Source organism: Pelodiscus sinensis, chromosome 14, assembly GCF_049634645.1.
Source record: "Pelodiscus sinensis isolate JC-2024 chromosome 14, ASM4963464v1, whole genome shotgun sequence".
Lineage (NCBI taxonomy): Eukaryota > Metazoa > Chordata > Testudines > Trionychidae > Pelodiscus > Pelodiscus sinensis.
Window position 1 is genome coordinate 45,625,342 of NC_134724.1, and position 15,917 is coordinate 45,641,258.

The 15,917-nt window shown below is 43.1% G+C and overlaps 1 protein-coding gene across 2 annotated transcripts in view; it reads left to right on the forward strand.

Annotated features, from left to right (window-relative positions):
* Nucleotides 1-15,917, forward strand: part of THSD4 (thrombospondin type 1 domain containing 4) — a 680,148-nt gene that overhangs the window by 255,473 nt on the left and 408,758 nt on the right. For both annotated transcript variants that reach the window (XM_075897742.1, XM_075897743.1), the window contains exon 7: nt 7,640-7,776. In XM_075897742.1, the coding sequence (XP_075753857.1) occupies nt 7,640-7,776 (137 nt within the window). The remainder of the gene's footprint in view (nt 1-7,639; nt 7,777-15,917) is intronic.

Here is a 15,917-nt window from a genome sequence, read left to right on the forward strand (position 1 = left end):
AATTTTTTAGCTTGTTAAATATTATTATTCATATCCCTATGCTGAAATTTGCACCTTGTTTTCACATGAGGCGGTGGGGGGGAGGTCTGGATGATGTTGGACGCAGTTAATGAGCTAATGGTGCTTTTCACTTTGAGGATACTAGTTCAAAGCAACTGCTGATGGGTGGTGACCAAAGCTGTTGTCCTCTGAAGAATGGTTAGCAGTCTGTGTGTAATGACCTATCTGAACCCACTTCTTCATGAGTAGGCATGCACAACGTGAGGGGAGGAAATGAGTAGGTTCCCTAATAGCCGTATTCTCTCTTTGTTTGCTGGAATCCTAGTTGGCAACAATTGGATCCTGTGTTGCCAGTCACAGCAGAGAATCAAGGATGAATGGGCAGGGAGAATGAAAAATCTCATCCATTCAAGTGGATCTTATAGCTGAGGGCAGGGCCAGCTTTAGGCCGATTCCCCTGATTCCCCCAAATTGGGCCCCGGGCCTAAGAGGGGGGCCCTGCGCCTAAGAGGGCCCCACTCCCGGGCGCGTGGTGCATGTGTGGTGCCGCCCCGGGTGCGTGGCGCATGCGTGGCCTCGCCCCCGCGATTCGGGCCCCACACATCCTAAAGCTGGCCCTAGCTGAGCGATGTAGGGCATATTGGTTGGGCAGCGAGAAGTCAACTTGCTTGGCATCCATATGTCTTGATGGGCTAATGTTGTCAATCTGGCACCTTTCATGAGCACCAAATTCACTTTTAAACCATATAAATAAATACACGTTTCCTCAAAATCAGACCCTTTTACAGCACATCCTGCACTCAGCACAGGTCTCCTGGGAGCTGTACGGCTGCAGGCTAGGGGTCAACTCCAGCACAGTGCTCAGCTGGGTTGCTGAATGGCCTCAGTTTCCATTGAAACCTCCTGCTCTCAGAACCTTTCCACGATCAGTCCTTCTCACAGAAAGAGTCTGATATAACTGCCACATAGCCTTTAGCTTTTTTTTTTAATAAAAAAAAAAAGCTAAATCTTATCAGATTTGCAAAATTTGTTTCTGACTTAGGAGTCTCCCAGCCCCATTCCATTTGTAAGCTTAATGAACTCAAGTACTTTAAGAGCGCTTGCAGATTTTTTCCATCATTAATTTAATGCTGTTAAGTGCTAGCTATAAATCAGAGGTTTTCAAACTATATATGGTAGTCACACAAATGGGACTTCATCTCACCTAATAAATTGGGAGTAACTCAAAGGATCTAATAACAAACATTAAATGAATTAAAACTACCTTTTATACATTTGTCAGCATGTGACCCAGTCCCTGGGGCTACTGTCCCAGATAGAAAGGAATTCTCTTATCTTATATGTGGTTACACTGTCTTTTCAAGCTTAACTTCAAAACCTGTCCATGTCATTACAGCTTCCTACCCTGTGTTGTAGCCCAAGAGAAATGCAGCAGGGCAGTTAAATGTTGATCCAATAAAAGCTTTTAGTGTTGGATTTACAACTGGCTTGCTCTCAAAAGGGCAGTTATAAACATGCAGCAAAACCAGCACGTGTCACAAACTCTTCCAGAAGAGGCCAAGAACTTTACCAAAGCGCTATATGCTCCCCTTCTCCTTCCATTCTGCACCTCCTGCTCTATCTGGAGAATGGAAAATTGAGGACTTTAAAACAGTACAGGAAGTGCAAGTATTTTGCACACCAAGTGTGATTTTTTGTTTTGAATCAGACTTCAAGGAATGCTTTCTGCACTGGATTAATCCTTAGGTCCCAATCTAGCCAAGCAGGGCTCCAGGCCATAATATGCAGACATTCTTTTGGTGATTGTGTTATTTAAAAGCAGCACATTAAAGAAGATGCTGAAGTCTTCTGTTTAGCTACAGACTGATAGGGGAACTTCATTCATTTGGCCCACTAACAAATCTAAGCACATTTTTTAAAAACTAGTAAGAATAATGGGGTCATCCAAGAGTATTAGTAATTTCAAGTACTAGTTGGCAGTTGGACCTGGACTAAGATCACTAACTCATTATTATTATAAATTTAATTATTTCAAAATAATTTCCTAGTGTAGACATGCCCTTAGAGATGAAAAGCTTTTTAGCTTATTTCTAGGCCCTTGAGCTATCAGTTTCCTCTGGGAGTTAGATATTTTCTCTGTTAAGTGTGCAGTCTGAAAAATGTATCCCTTTATCACACTAGACTGTTAAAAAAGTAGTGGATAGAATATTTTTCATTTAAGCAATATCAGTTATGGTTAGGGTTGCCAGGTGTCCGATATTGACCTGGACAGTCTGGTATTTTTGCCTCCTGTCCAGTAAAAAAAAAAAAATCAGAAAATACTGGTCACCTAAAATGTCCGGTATTTTCTGTTTCTTTTCCCGGCAAGGAGGCAAAAATACCAGACACCTGGCAACCCTAGCGCCTGCCCTCTCCCCCCCAGGCCCCGACACCCCCAACCTCCCACCCCTGGACCCCATGCTTACTTGGTACTACAGAGAAGCTAAGTTCTGGCTTGAACAAGAACACAGAATGGCCGCCGGCAAAAAGCCTAAAGACCAAGGGGAAGCAAATGCCTTCTCTGGGTCTTAGTGCTCAACCGCTCTCCTGTTCCTATCCCTATTCTGACTCTGCACTCACTCTGAAAGGAGCCATGCTGTTTTAATGCTGTTTTGTCATTTATTTATTTATTTACTTACTTTGCCCCCCTCCCCCCCCCCCGTTTTTTTCCTCAACAGAATTTTTTCCCCATTTGGGGGGGGGGGGTGGTATTTTTGGTCCAACCGTCTGGCAACCCTAATTGTCGTTCATGGTTTTTTTTTGTCCATGTATAGTAGGATGAATACTCACTTCTTCCCATTTCATTGCCATTTGAACTTGGGGATTAATGAATCTACGTGGTGACCACAGAAACTTGGCCAGATTACACCCGCTGAGTATTTCTAATGAAATCAATTATTAAAGGATTAATGTATTTTGGTATATGGAGAATCTGATCCCTCACATTAAGGTGGCATAATAGCTTCATTGAAATTTGTTGCCATATTTCTGTAGTTGCAATACAGCACTTTGTGTCAGTTGCATTTCCAAGAAAAGAAGCATTGATATCTGGAGGATATCTGTTTTAAATAATTGGTTAAAGGCATTTTCTTTCTGCCAAAAAGAAGTTTTCTGGAAGCAGGGGCTTGTGCAAATAGATAGTTTATATGATTACTTTAGAAGGAATTTGGAACGTAAGGCTAAGCTGAACATTTGTAATAAGCATGCAGAAATGCTGAGTATATAGTACAGGATACAGTAGAATAGGCTCTGCTGAACTGCTCATCTATTCTTCATTCCTGGAATGAAGGGAAAACATACTATATTGAAATGTTTCTGTTGCTAGTATGGCACCATAGTGTGCCAAGTGCCTGTACAAACTAGAACAAAACTAGGGCAAAAAGGCCTCTGCGGGACAGATCCAGCTCACTAAGCGGGTGGATCGAGCCTGCGGAGGACCTGTTGCTCCCCTGTCCACAGACCTTAATTGGCCTGGGAGCATGGCAGCGCACGAAACCTCCTCCAGCCCTGCCAGGAGCATGTGGCACTTTGAAGCGCCGCACAGTGCTCGCAGGGGGCGGGGAGAGCAGAGGAGGCTTCGCGTGTTCCCCTGCCCCCAAGTCAATCAGGGTGTGGGGACAGGGGAGCAGCGTGAAGCTTCCTTCGCCCTGCCCCGGCCCTGTGAGGAGCCCACTTCAAAGTGCCACTTGCTCCTCCAGGGTGGGAGGAGGCTTCCCACGCTCCCCCGCCCCCAGGCCCTGATTGGGTGCCAAGCCTCTTCCAGGGCATGGGTGCTTAGTGGGAAGGAGGGGCAAAGGGGCTTCCCCACCCCCACACCAATTATGGTCTGGGGGTGGAGTAGCCCTGCCCCTTCCCATTTAGGCCCCTCCCCCTTTGGGGTGGCCCAGGGCTACTTCAAAAATTTTTGAAGTGGCCCCTGAGCAAAAATTATTGCCCACCCCTGGACTAGAAGAACACATGATCTTTAGCCAGAAAGGTTTGAAATCTAGCAAAACCACTGTCAAGATGAAGGCTGGGTGATGGTTTGGCCTGCAATAAAAGTCAGAGGTCTAGGGATAGATGGGGATGGATAGCTTTGTGTTCATTAAATCCATCAGGGAATCTTGCAAAAAGTAAGAGTTGGGGAACTGTTTTTTGGTTAGGGTACCACATCTGTGCTGTCTTAGGGTACGTCTAGACACATGCCTCTGGCAACAGAGGCATGTAGATTAGGCTACCCGGCAGAGGATAATGAAGCGGTGATTTAAATAATTGCCGCTTCATTTAAATTTAAATGGCTGCCACGCTGAGCTGATCAGCTGTTTGTTGGCTCAGCGCAGTAGTCTGGACCCTCCACGATTGACATCAAAGGCATTTGTCGACCTCCCAGCTATGCCTCCTGGGATGAGGTTTACCTGGGAGGTCATCAAATGCCTTTGATGTCGACTGTGGAGCGTCCAGACTACCGCGCTGAGCCGACAAACAGCTGATCGGCTTAGCGTGGCAGCCATTTAAATTTAAATGAAGCGGCGATTATTTAAATCGCTGCTTCATTTTCCTATGCCGGGTAGCCTAATCTACATGCCTCTGTTGCCATGTAGTCTAGACATACCCTTAGAGATAGTGGCAGGCTGCCCAGGATCAGTGTGGAGACACAAAGCTTCTACCTGGAAGGCCTTGTGTCTCAAGTAAATCCACTGAGGTCCACTCTCTTTTGGAGCTAGAATCCCTCTTTATTTTGTGTGTGTTGACAATTCCCCCTTCCCCCTCCCACCATGGAAAAAACCTCTCTCAAAGTCCCAATGTTTTTTCCACACTGGAGGGCAGCTTGTCCCAAGGTAATTGAACTAGAGTGTTTCAAAAATATCTAATTACAGGTTGAATCTCTTTATTCCAACACCCTTGGGAACTAACCGGTGCTGAACCAGAGAATTTGCTGAATCATGGGAGGTCAATATTGTCTGTACGGGTACGTCTAAGCTACATGGCTCCATCGACGGAGCCATGTAGATGTGTTTGGCAAAGGGAAATGAAGCCACGATTTAAATAATCGCGGCTTTATTTAAATTTACATGGCTGCTGCGCTGAGCAAATAAACAGCTGATCAGCTGTTTGTCGGCTCAGCGCGCTAGTCTGGACGCTCCCCTGTCACAATGAAAGCCTTTTATCGACATCCCCGGTAAACCTCATCCTACGAGGCATAACGGGGATGTTGATAAAAGGCTTTCAGGTCGGCGCGGAATGTCCAGACTAGCGCGCTGAGCCGACAAACAGCTGATCAGCTGTTTATCTGCTCAGCGCGGCAGCCATGTAAATTTAATTGAAGCCGCGATTATTATAATCGCGGCTTCATTTCCCTTTGCCGATCTGTCTAATCTACATGCCTCCATCGACGGAGGCATGTAGTCTAGACACACCCTTCATTACCAACACTTCCGCTGCTTACTGGGCTCTTAGAAGACATTTGGGCAAATTAGTGTTAAATAACAGCACAGAACACTAGAGCTGGGACTGGTGGCTTTAAACAAATGTTATGGGGTTGCGGGAAAGTTGGCCATACCCATGATAAATGGACATCTGGCTAACTAAAATCGTGCCAGACCATGAAGAGGTTCAACCAGTAATCGTACGATTTTTTGCATAGATTTTTAAAAACAATTATTTTACCCATGCATTCTGTTAAAAGTTCTTCGAAGAAGGAATCAGATTTCTTTCTGAGAGAGCTTATATCGGTCTCTGCCATATCCACAGATGTTGCCTGCAGATATATTGTAAACTTTACATAGTCATTTACTCTCATTCATGTGTACAGATTGCCATCATCTTTAGAATAAGCTGTTGTGCCTTTCTACAGACATCCCTTTAGTAGTATACTTTAAAACTTACCAGTCCACATTAAATGAACCTCCATAACGTTTACTAATTTTCTTGCTTTCATTCCCTTTAAAAAAGTAACATATTTGCAGAGAAAATTGACTATTAGTAGAGCTTTATTTTATTAAAGTATTTGATTAATTTTGCACTTTCCAACATAATTAAAAACTATACAAGAATATTGGTCACTAATACTGACTGAAACAATTGCAGTGTTGTAGCCCTCAGTGAGAACCCACCTGCTGTAATAATAAATAAATCCCAAGATTTCTCTGCCTATTTCTGACAATTATAGGGAACATATTTCAAGCTCAGAGACAGCCACTAAAAACACTGTCTTACTGATCCTGAACAGTTAACTTCCAGACACCTTTTTCTTCTTATGTTATTTAAAATGGACTTTGCCCTTTTTCCTCCTTTTTTCTTTATCATCATCCATCTCTGGAACTGTATAATACAGAGGAGCCTGTGAAAGTGTTTATTGGTTGTGGCCCAATTGTACTGGAGTATATTTTGATGGGCTCAGATTTGGGGATGCATTTCCTGAGTTTTGATTTTAAGTCTGGTTTAAGTTCCAATCCAGCAAAGCACTTTATACACATGAAATGAATATAGAACCATGCATGCACATAATGTTAAACATGCACATAAGTGTTTTGCTGCGTCATAGTCTTACTGGTGTCAGGATCTTGAAGGAGAGTTGTTCAACAAAACCATCCAATTTTTGGTTTTTTATTCTATGCTGATGTTTCTTCCTTGTGGGCCATTGCTGTTTGTGACATTTACATTTATATCCCACAAGAGCACTTTATTGATAAAAAGGAAGACAGTCTCTGCTATGAAAAACTTCTAATCCAAAGAAAAATCACAGGGTTGAAGGAATGGGACCAGGAAAGGGAAGACAGAGTGATAGGTGGCAGAGCCATGAAGTTAGGCATTTATCACATTAGTTATATAATAGAGGGCTACGTCTATATTGGCCCCTTTTCCGGAAGGGACATGTTAATTTCACGAGTCGTAATAGGGAAATCCACGGGGGATTTAAATATCCCCCGCGGCATTTAAATAAAAATGTCCGCCGCTTTTTTCCGGCTTTTAGAAAAGCCGGAAAAGAGCGTCTACACTGGCCCCGATCCTCCGGAAAAAGCGCCCTTTTCCGGAGGATCTTATTCCTACTTTGAAGTAGATCCTCCGGAATAAGATCCTCCAGAAAAGGGCGCTTTTTCCGGAGGATCGGGGCCAGTGTAGATGCTCTTTTCCGGCTTTTCTAAAAGCCGGAAAAAAGCGGCGGACATTTTTATTTAAATGCCGCGGGGGATATTTAAATCCCCCGCGGATTTCCCTATTATGACTCGTGAAATTAACATGCCCCTTCCGGAAAAGGGGCCAATGTAGACGAGCCCTATGTGTTTTCTCTCTGTGTCTCTGTTTTCAGCTAGAGTATTGTGTTCAAACTGCTTGGAGTGGACATCATGGGTTTATAAGGCTGGCATATGGAGGCACTATACTATTATTTAAAAAACTTCTGTAGAATGCTCCAAAATTAGCAATAGTTTTGGCAAAGAAAAGATATTTTCTTGTCCAATATTTGTTTCATAGAGATATGGAATTCATAGATTTCTTGTCTACTTGCTTTTTTCTCTGAAATTAGGTATCCGCTCTTAGCCTAAGATTTAATTTCTTTTTTTCTCAATAAACCTCATCTGTAGAATTGGTAGCAGGAACTGACACCTTTTTCTTTCTTTAGTGAAGGGAAGTCAGAAGTGTGAACTGAATTGCCGAGCAATAGGTTACCGGTTCTATGTGAGACAAGCTGAGAAAGTGATAGACGGCACACCATGTGATCAAAATGGAACTTCAGTCTGTGTTTCTGGGCAGTGCAAGGTAAGGCCAGCATCTTAATGTGTCTCTTATGCATTATGCAAGTTCCAATAATGATTGCTGTAACTGAATTTGTTTGGTTGGTTAACTTTACACGGACTGTATATTTTTCATACATATTAAAAAATTGTGTCCTCATCATACTTCAATGATATGTAAACCCATAAAAATAGGAACTTTGAGAAATGTGAAAATTTGTGTAGAAGTGTGTGATCGGTATTAAGATGACTTTCAGTGAACTTCCTCATACATTTTGCTTCTTGCAAAAGTGGTATTTTTCCCTATGTCAAATTAAACTCCTCAGTAATTTATTAACCAAAAGAATGCAAGTGAAAGTAAGAAAACAATTTTTTTTAGCTTTGGAATGTAGATATCCTTCTTCTTTCTCAGCTGAAACAGATGGTAAGACTGCCCATGAAAGCTCATGATACCATCTACATGTTTTCTTAGTTTTTAAGGTGCTACTAGACTATTCATTGTTTTTTAAGGTTTTCTAGTTACAGACTAACTCGACTACCCCCTAAAGCTGTTAAAGTACATGTCATTTAACTAGTAACACTGTATTTTTTCCCATCAGCCCAAACATGCAGTTAAGAGATGCAAATTATTCTCCTTATTGGTTATCCACTATTGTGTTTGTAGATCATAAATCATTGTAAATTCAATATACAGTCATTTCTCTGTGATCCATATTGTATTTACACAATCTACTGTGTGGATTTTCTTCATTAAGGGTAAACTATCAGTTCTGTGAGCAATAGCACTCTTATGCAAAATATGGTGTTTATATTTATTTAAAACCTTTGATGCAGTAAAATAAGAAAAATGTGTACAAAAAGCTCTTATCTGTTGAATTTACCAAAGAGACCTTGTTTTTTGAGTGTATGGTGAATGGTTGGGGGTTTAGAAAAGATATCTAATGATTGCAAATAATTACAATTTAATGCCGGATTCTTTCCAATATATGTAGGCAGAAGAAACATTCAAAAGTTTTAACCACTGGGACAAATATGACTCGTAAATCCAAATATGAAAAAGGACAAATTCAGTTTAAGTTGTTACTTTTCCTGAAGAAATAATCATATAAATACAATCTTTTCTATTAGTCCCGATTCCTCCTACTTGTACACATCTGGACAATGCCACGTGTATGTCTGTGTATTTTTAGCAGTACAGGCAATCTTAGACTTGTGTTTTCTTTATAGATGATAGATATATGAGAAGTTGCTTATCATTAAAGATCCCTTGATCTAAAACTGATTCATAAAGAGCCAGAAATTGTTTTTAATTACAATTCTGATCAGTGGCCAGCAGTGGAGTTGACCTAGCAACCATACTTGCTGGTGCTTTCTGCAAATACAGAATATAGGATAATGAATCTACATGTGTAGGTCTAGCGTAAAAAGGAATGATGGCTTTTCAGTCACCTAATGAGAAATAGTGTTCAGAATTTTGCCATCATGAAGTTTGTATGCAGGTTGTTAATGTCCAAACCTTTGAAAGAGATGTCAGAAGCCTAATATGTGTTCCAGATTCATAATATGAATATAAAATCAATGCTACCAGGGATTCCTTTGCTTTGTTACTTACTGTTATACTGCAATGTAGCCGGTTAGGGCTTCTGGAGGGGCTCCTCCGCCTCCGGGTTAGTGCGTGGCCACTCTGCCCCACGACTGCAGGCACTTAAACTTCCAAGTCAATAGTCCAAGCTCGGGTCTTGGGTGGCAGTAACAAAGAGAGGCCAATCGGTAGTCCCGTGTCCCCAGCCTTGTTCCAGGTGGGGTGACAAAAAAGCCGTTAGTTCAGAAGCCCTAGCTCAGGTTCAGGGCGGGCAGCAATCAGTTACAGTTAGTTCCGGAGTCCCATCGCCCAGGCCTTGCTTGAGACGGGGGCAACCAACAATACAGACAGTAAAGAGGCCTGGCCCCGGGTCAGGGCAGGGCAGCAACCAAACAGCAATAACAGTTCAGAGCGGGGCAGCAAGCAAACACAGTTATAACAATAGTTCATTAGCCCAGGCCTTGTTTCCTGAGGGGCAGCGACAACCACAGTTCAGTATCACAGGGGGAGCCGTGTTAGTCTGGATCTGCAAAGCGACAAGGAGTCCCGTGGCACCGTAGAGACTAACAAGACATCTGTTAGTCCATAAGGTGCTACAGGACTCCTTGTTGCAACCACATTTCAGGCTCCCGGCCCTGGTTCAGGGTGGAGCAGCAAACAAACGCAGTTCAGAATCCCTGGCCTTGGTTCAGGGCGGGACAGCAAACACAGCTGAACAGTAGTCAGTAGTTTGCTACTCTCTTTGCTCAGGAGAGGTGCAGGCAATTAGCCTGTGGTGGCGGAGCAGGGGAGACTGCCACCTGGCATCCTCGCCCAGGGTCCTAGTAGCAGCAGCACAGCCTGTTGCTGGGTCAGCGAGGGTCCAGTCTACAACACTCCAAACTGGGCGTGCCTAATTGTTGTCAGTGTTCCCTGGGCCACTTCTCTTCTCCCCCTCAGCACATACCTGGGCATCAGGCCGGGCTCTCGGAGGTTCAAGCGTTGTCAGGTCCAGGTGGTCCAGGCCAGTCCTTGGCTACTTACACTTGATAAACTCTACCAGCTCCTTGATCTGAGGAAGTGGGTCTGGCCCACAAAAGCTCATCACCTAATAAACCATCTTGTTAGTCTTTAAAGTGCTACATAGTCCTGTATTTTGTTTCAGCTAGACTAGACTAACACGGCTACATCTCTATTACTATCAAGTTAGTATCTATACACAGCAATCGTTATGTTTATAAAATAATTTGCATTTCCATAACGCTTTCCAATGTAGGTACTCAATTTTTTATTAATACAATGTGTGATGTTGTGTATATGTATCCTTACTTCACTTTGGCTACGTCTACACTGGCCCCTTTTCCGAAAGGGGCATGCTAATTTTAAACTTCAGAATAGGGAAATCCGCGGGGGATTTAAATATCCCCCGCGGGATTTAAATAAAGATGTCCGCCGCTTTTTTCCGGCTTGTAGAAGTAGGAATAAGAGATCTTATAACACTAAACAAAAGAGGACTTTGACGTAGGAATAAGAGATCCTCCAGATTAGGGCTTTATTCCGGAGGATCGGGCCAGTCTAGACGCTCTTTTCCGGCTTATCTACAAGCCGGAAAAAAGCGGCGGACATCTTTATTTAAATCCCGCGGGGGATATTTAAATCCCCTGCGGATTTCCCTATTCTGAAGTTTAAAATTAGCATGCCCCTTTCGGAAAAGGGGCCAGTGTAGACGTAGCCTTTGTGCACCTGTTAGGGGATTTGGCTTAAACTGGGATGCTTTTCTGCGTTCTGCATGTTCATTTAGAGGGATGGCTACAGCTTATTTGGTTTCAAGAAAAATTAAATTTAAAACCTCCTTAATTATTGGACAAATGTGATTTTGTCTTCTTTGAAATAATGTGAAATGTTGTTCTTGTACGGAAAAGCTTTCACTCCAAGAACCACATAAGAGAAGCACCTGAAAGAGGATAAGTATTTAGAAATTTGTTGACTCTTTTTAGTGCATTCAGAGGAGGTGGGCTCCCCAGGAAGCAAACTAGAAACTTTAACCAGGTTCTTGGACTATTAAAATAATTCTGAAAATGTAAGTTTCAGAAAAGAGAACCTATTTTAAACTATCTCTATACTCACTCATAAAATCCCTCTTTTTTTCTTACGACTTTCTTCAGACTTCTGGGATTATTTTGTCTACTCTGTAAATTTTGCCACGCTATACTTTCTTGACCACCTGTTCTGACATGATTACCTTCCACATTTCTTCTTCCTGCCTTTGTATATACATGCTTTTACCTCATCTGCTCTCAACTTCTTTTGCAAGCATGGTGAGATCAGTAATTCAGTACCAGCTGTTTGTCTTTTTTAACCAACACAGTAACGTGAGTTGTTTGCATAATTATTATGTGATGAGTAGTTTGTAGTTATTTACAGTGAAATTATTTGATATAACCAAATGTGGTGTGGTTTCGCTGTGACTATAGGATGTTCATAATACTATCATAACTGATAACATGTACCATTTCCATTCATCTGATATACAATTATCTCATTCTCCATTTCAGTAATTTAAAAAACTTGTTTGGAATGTGTAATTCTTCCATTTTGTCTGTACTTAATGTTTTTTGCTTTGATTCACCTTTCTTTTCACTATTTTTGTAGCTATCTTATTCCACCTTTTTTTTCTTTTTTGGTCTTGTTTTTATTTCAGTTACTTTGATTCTAGTTGTAGTAGTGATAAGTGAACCTCAAAAAGTTCATTTACTATTATACCGGGTGAGAACCTTCTCTGTCCTATTCACTTGAGCCAATGAAACTGAGCAAGACTTCTCATGAGAACAAACTTTTGATGCAACATTTCTGACACTTCTTGTTAAGACACAAATATGGCAAGCATAGTTTTTCATGTACTATTTTTGCATTTCCTGTTTCTGGTTCCGGATGGGAAGATGAAGATGCATAACACTAAACAGGTTGGTTCAGGTTTTAGACAGAATTGAGGACAAGTGTATAAAAGTTATCTGAATTCCTTCACCTCTTTATAACTCATGGAATATTTATGTAGTCACTTTTGATTTATTTATGGGGGATTCATCTATGAATTGATACAAATGTTTTGGGTCTGTTAATTAGGGAGTAGTATTTGTGGAGTCTTGGCTCTTTCTCGTCAAGCAAACAAACAAGTCAAGGTTATCTAGTATAGTTTAATATTCCTAGGTATGGCAGTGAAGGAATAGGTGGGAACAAACCCTTGCTCTCACGTTACCTGTCACAGGTACTCCAGATGTGACCAAACAAGTATTGCCGCCTGGAGGGGCTGGATATTTTCAGCCCAAGATTAAAAGCTTCTGTCTTCAAACAAAAGCTGGTCGCGTTACAGGAAACTGCTTCTGAATGGAGCTTGAAAGGTACGAAAGAATCTTGCCAATAAAACTGCAGAATTGAATGGAGCCCAAATGTTTTTCTTGGGGATTATGACTGTATTTAATTGTAGATACCACCCTTTGGGTGGGATGGAATATGTCAGTGTTTTGATAATGCAGCACAAGTTGTCAAGTTCAGAAGTGCAGTGATTCAGTTGGTGAATAAGGCCTTAAGAGAATTAATAATTTGCTCCTTTATGGAAACTCTGGGAGAGAACTTTTTTCATTTGTAGTTCTGGCACACAGAGAGCCAGATCCTGCCTGTGGGTGGGTGACTGGGGCTCCCATTGGAATCAATTGGAAATATGTGCAAACTAATATTCACTAATATTGGGGCAATATTCACAACACAGTTGTGATGCAACATAGTTACTAATTAAGGGTATGTCTACACTACAAAGTTAGTTCGAACTAACGGATGTTAGTTCGAACTAACTTTCATAGGCGCTACACTAGTGCTCCTTTAGTTCGAATTTAATTCGAACTAACGGAGCGCTTAGTTTGAACTAGGTAATCCTCATTCCACGAGGATTAAGCCTAGTTCGAACTAGCTAGTTCGAATTAAGCGGTGTGTAGCCCCTTAATTCGAACTAGTGGGAGGCTAGCCCTCCCCAGGTTTCCCTGGTGGCCACTCTGGCCAACACCAGGGAAACTCTACTGCCCCCCTCCCGGCCCCGGACCCCTTAAAGGGGCACGGGCTGGCTACGGTGCCTGTGCCAGGTGCAAGCCTGCCAGCACCCAGCCAGCAGACCCTGCACCTGGCACGGATCGAGCCACCCACCCGATGCCCCCCAGCCCACCCCCTCTTCCCGGGACCAGGCTGGCGGCTCCTGGGAGCTTGCCCGGGACCACAAGAGGCGGGCACCTTCCTGGGCTAGTGCGGACATCGTGGACCTCGTCCACAATCTCCGCACTAGGCACAGGAAAGTGGCCGTCTAGGGCAGGAGAGCTGCCAGCCTGGCCACCGAGGAGCAGGTTTGCATGAAAATCAAGGTGGTCCACTGAGAACCCCGACCCTGAGCCCTGAGCTTAGAATGGCCGTCCTGGGTCAGACCAAAGGTCTATCTAGCCCAGTAGCCTGTCTGCCGACAGCGGCCAACACTAGGTATCTTGGAGGGGATGGACTGAAGACAGTGACCAAGCCATTTGTCTTGTGCCATCCCTCTCCAGCCTTCCACAAACCTTGGGCAGGGACACCACTCCTACCCCCTGGATAATAGTACTCCATGGACCCAACCTCCATGACTTGATCTCACTTCCCTTTAAACTCTGTTCTAGTTGTAGCCTTCACAGCCTCCTGCAGCAAGGAGTTCCACAGGTTGACTCTGCTTTGTGAAGAACAACTTTCTGTTACTAGTTTGAAGCCTGCTACCCATTCCTTTCCTTTGGTGTCCTCTAGTCCTTCTTTATGGGAACTAATGAAGAACTTTTCTGTATGCACCATCTCCACCCAACTCCTGCTTTTAGAGACCTCTATCCTGTCCCCCCTCCGTCTCCTGTTTCCTAAGCTGAAAAGTCCCAGTCTCTTTAGCCTCTCTTCATATGGGACCTGTTCCCAACCCCTGATCATTTTAGTTGCCCTCCCCTCTCCCACCCTCTCTCTTCCCCCTCCCACCTCTTTTTCTTTAGCCTCTCTTCATATGGGACCTGTTCCCAACCCCTGATCATTTTAGTTGCCCTCCCCTCTCCCACCCTCTCTTCCCCCTCCCACCTCTTTTTCCCAGTCTCCCCCAATTTTGTTCAATAAAGACAGATTCCATTTTTGAACACAATTGTCCTTTATTTTGTACATCAAGAAGAGGGGCTAGGGAAGGGTAAGTGGAAGGAGGTGAGGGAGGAATGGGGTACGTGCCCCCAATGGGGAGGACTGGGCTGGCTCTGCGGGCTTCTGGGGGTGGAAGCTGTCCTGCAGCCCCCCAATTGCCCCCTCTCCCCAGATGGCAGCCTGCGGCAAGTGCAGCCGGGCTGATGGCCGAGTGCTGTGATGTGCCCCGTGTGGGTACTTCGGGCAATCCAAGCCAGGACTGCTTTGCAAGCGGGGCATCCCTGAGAACTGTCTGTCCGGGGTGGGGTTCGGGACCCTTTAAGCACAGCCCTCGGCTAGCCTGAGACAGCAGCTCCACGCTCTAAGTCCTCCTCTGATGCCCTGCCAGCACTGCTTCCGGCCATCCTTAAGCCTAATTCGAACTAGTTTTTTAGTCTGGATCCGTTAGTTCGAATTAGCTTAGTTCGAATTAACGTTGTAGTGTAGTCATACCCTAAGTACCAGATTCAGCCACCTTGTTAGCCATCAAATAATGAACTAAGATACTATTCAGCAAGAATAATGGAGGCAGAGTCTGATCGTTAGCCTCTTTGCAATTGGATTTAAGTGAGCAAAAACCCTAACACAAGACACAAGCAGGCTTGTGTGTGTCAGATGAAGAGCAAATATGGAGGTAAGTTTCCCTGCATTATATCTTGAAAGGGACCATTGCAACTTGACTTCTTATAGTACAATAGGAGAATATTTAGAGCAGTTTTTGTTTCCTAATGTTGTCAGGAAGAGGAATGTATTAAATTACATTTTTATTGGATCAGTCACTTTTATCACATGTTACTGAAAGGCAGTTATTAAAAAATTTGCCCTTGTTAGAAAGAACTTATGGGGATGGGGAGGAGAGAACATGAAAAACAAAACCAGGAAGCTAGAGTTTTGACAGCTTCATTTTTTTTTACTTTAATGTTTCCCATTAGAAATTTTCTTCCTTTAAAGTCGAACAGAAAGGTTCATGGATTTCTTCAGTTTAACAGTGCTAAAAAGATTTGAGGATAGCTTTTGCTTCTATTTATACCATTCTAAATCTGGAGGAACCCTCCTGACCTCAGTGTGTCCCTCCAAAATGTTTATACATTATTATCAGCTGCTGAGAGCCAAGAGATTACAGTGATTAAGACAAATATTTGCAAATCCAAGTTTTCAGGGGATTAACAGTTCATACAGTATCTCATGGCCTTTCCCTTTGCTAGCAAGGGAAATCGTCAAAACCCTACCTCATCTCCTTGTTCTATTTTCTCCGGCCATTCAAAACATACCTTTGCGAGCAGAGTTCTAAATGGCAGTGTTTATTTTTCAATCCTGTGCCATACTTGATTCATGGGTTCATTTAGAAGATAAGATTTACTTTAATTTTATAACGTACTCTCTACCTC